This window comes from Micropterus dolomieu, linkage group LG07, assembly GCF_021292245.1.
Source record: "Micropterus dolomieu isolate WLL.071019.BEF.003 ecotype Adirondacks linkage group LG07, ASM2129224v1, whole genome shotgun sequence".
Lineage (NCBI taxonomy): Eukaryota > Metazoa > Chordata > Actinopteri > Centrarchiformes > Centrarchidae > Micropterus > Micropterus dolomieu.
Window position 1 is genome coordinate 14,140,171 of NC_060156.1, and position 2,197 is coordinate 14,142,367.

Consider the following 2,197-nt stretch of genomic DNA (forward strand, 5'->3'; position numbering starts at 1 on the left):
GGGGGGGGGGGGGGGGGGGGGGGGGGGGGGGGGGGGGGGGGGGGGGGGGGGGGGGGGGGGGGGGGGGGGGGGGGGGGGTATTGACTGGGCCTTGTTTTGCTTACAGTTTATGATTACACTGATAATAAAGAGGCCCAAAAGACGCTAAGATGATGCTGTGGTTGCTTTCACAGGTGGCGAGGTGAGTGATGAGAAGAGCCCACCGGGACCAGCCTCCAAACGGGTCAGAACTGCTTACACCAGCGCTCAACTTGTGGAGCTGGAGAAGGAGTTTCACTTTAACCGCTATCTGTGTCGCCCTCGGAGAGTGGAAATGGCAAATCTGTTGAATCTCACCGAGCGCCAAATAAAGATCTGGTTTCAAAACAGGAGGATGAAATACAAAAAGGACCAGAAGTCTAAAGGGCTCGCGCACTCTCCCCTGGGACACTCCCCGGATAGAAGCCCGCCGCTGAGTGGCCCAAATCACATTGGATACTCTGGCCAGCTCCAAAACGGCCTCAGCTATGACGCGCCCTCGCCCCCGTCCTTCGCCAAGCCCCAGCAAAACATGTACGGGTTGGCCGCCTACACGGCACCCTTGGGTGGCTGCATCCCGCAACAGAAGAGGTACCCGGGCTCCGAGTACGAACACCACGGCATGCAGAGCAACGGCAGCTTTGCCAACGCCAATTTGCAAGGCAGCCCTGTATATGTGGGTGGGAATTTTGTTGATTCCATGCCAGCCTCGGGCCCCATGTTCAACCTCGGCCATCTTCCCCACCCCTCATCCACCAGTGTGGACTACAGCTGTGCCGCTCAGATCCCAGGAAACCACCATCATGGACCCTGTGATCCCCATCCCACATACACAGACCTCACCTCTCACCAAGCGTCTCAGGGAAGGATTCAGGAAGCGCCTAAACTCACGCATTTGTAATATGTGGTACCTGTGTGTGTGTGTGTGTGTGTGTGTGTGTGTGTGTGTGTGTGTGTGTGCGCGCGTGCGCGCGCGCACGTTTATGTATGTGTGCCAAAATTATGTTGCGCTCTTTTTATTACCTCACTAGTCTAATTACTACACTCCAAGCGAGTCGTGTGTATTACAGTATTATTGATATTACTATTAATGCTATTGTGTAATTATTTTCTAAATAATACAGCTTTGTCCATTCCTCTCGAATATTTGGGGAAGCGCAGAGGCAGACTAGCCTGGTTGTCAGTTGTTACTTTTTTTTCTCAAGTGCAATGCGCAATTTTTGACTGAATATTTCATGCCGTTACTTGAAGGTAAGTCTTGTAGATCACAAAAGTAGAAGCTCATCTTTAGAGAGAAGGACTTTTAGGGAATTTTTCGTCTGTTTGTCAGGATCTCATTCTCCTCACGGGCATCCTATTTATTTATTTTGTATCATTTTGCATAATCTTTGGTACTAGCATATACCCTATTTATTATTTAATAACCTTTGTATTGCACATTATTTATCGTTTATATGCGAGTATTTATAAGTGTGGAGTTTTTTGTAAGATTGGACAGATCAGTGCACTTGAAAGTGTTGGCAAAACAGGGTTTGGAAAAATGCTATGACTCGCAATGTAATGTTGAAAAAGAGCATTTCTAATTGTAAATCTGGGATAAATGGGGCATTTTATAGTGTATAAACACCACTATGTGTCCATGGTTAATCTTGTGTCAAACCTTAAGCAAAACGTAGACTATCGAAGAAATATTATACACACCAGCATGTCATTTCGTGTAGTCCATTGCTATTTTTTATTTCTCTTCCATTGTTATTCAGTTCAGTTGGATATCCATAAATTTATGAAACCCTAATGATATTGAAATGTTATATTTTATTGTGTTCAACATTTTGTAAATAAAGTGCTCAAACTTGTATTTTTTTATTGCATTTTGTTGAGTTTGTAAAAGCCCTGCAGCACTGACCATCACACTGTTTCTGATTATTTTAATTCCTTATTCAGTTGCTGCTGCTGCCAGTGAATCTGTCAGGTACTAGTACCGAGGAGGCTTATTGACTTCACAGCTCCACTGTACAGTTCAAACAGGGAGAGCCAATCGATAATTAGACACCAGGATATCTAAAACTCATCAGACTGCTCTATGCTTCCAATGCAAAGTGCATTTCAGCGGAATAAAAAGCTCTGGAGACTATTGATGTTTTATTGGTATGAGGGAAGTGAGTCTATGGGCTTATTG

The 2,197-nt window shown here is 45.6% G+C and overlaps 1 protein-coding gene across 2 annotated transcripts in view; it reads left to right on the forward strand.

The window, feature by feature from the left end:
• Positions 1–919, forward strand: part of hoxd3a (homeobox D3a) — a 3,234-nt gene extending 2,315 nt beyond the window's left edge. The window contains exons 2-3 of one of the 2 annotated variants that reach the window (XM_046053828.1): positions 1–77; positions 187–919. The exon at positions 1–77 is cut by the window's left edge and continues 4 nt beyond it. In XM_046053828.1, the coding sequence (XP_045909784.1) occupies positions 1–77; positions 187–919 (810 nt within the window). Of the gene's footprint in view, positions 78–173 lie in introns of both variants that reach the window. The other variant, XM_046053827.1, reaches the window with a different exon arrangement.
• The last annotated feature ends 1,278 nt before the right edge of the window (positions 920–2,197 follow it).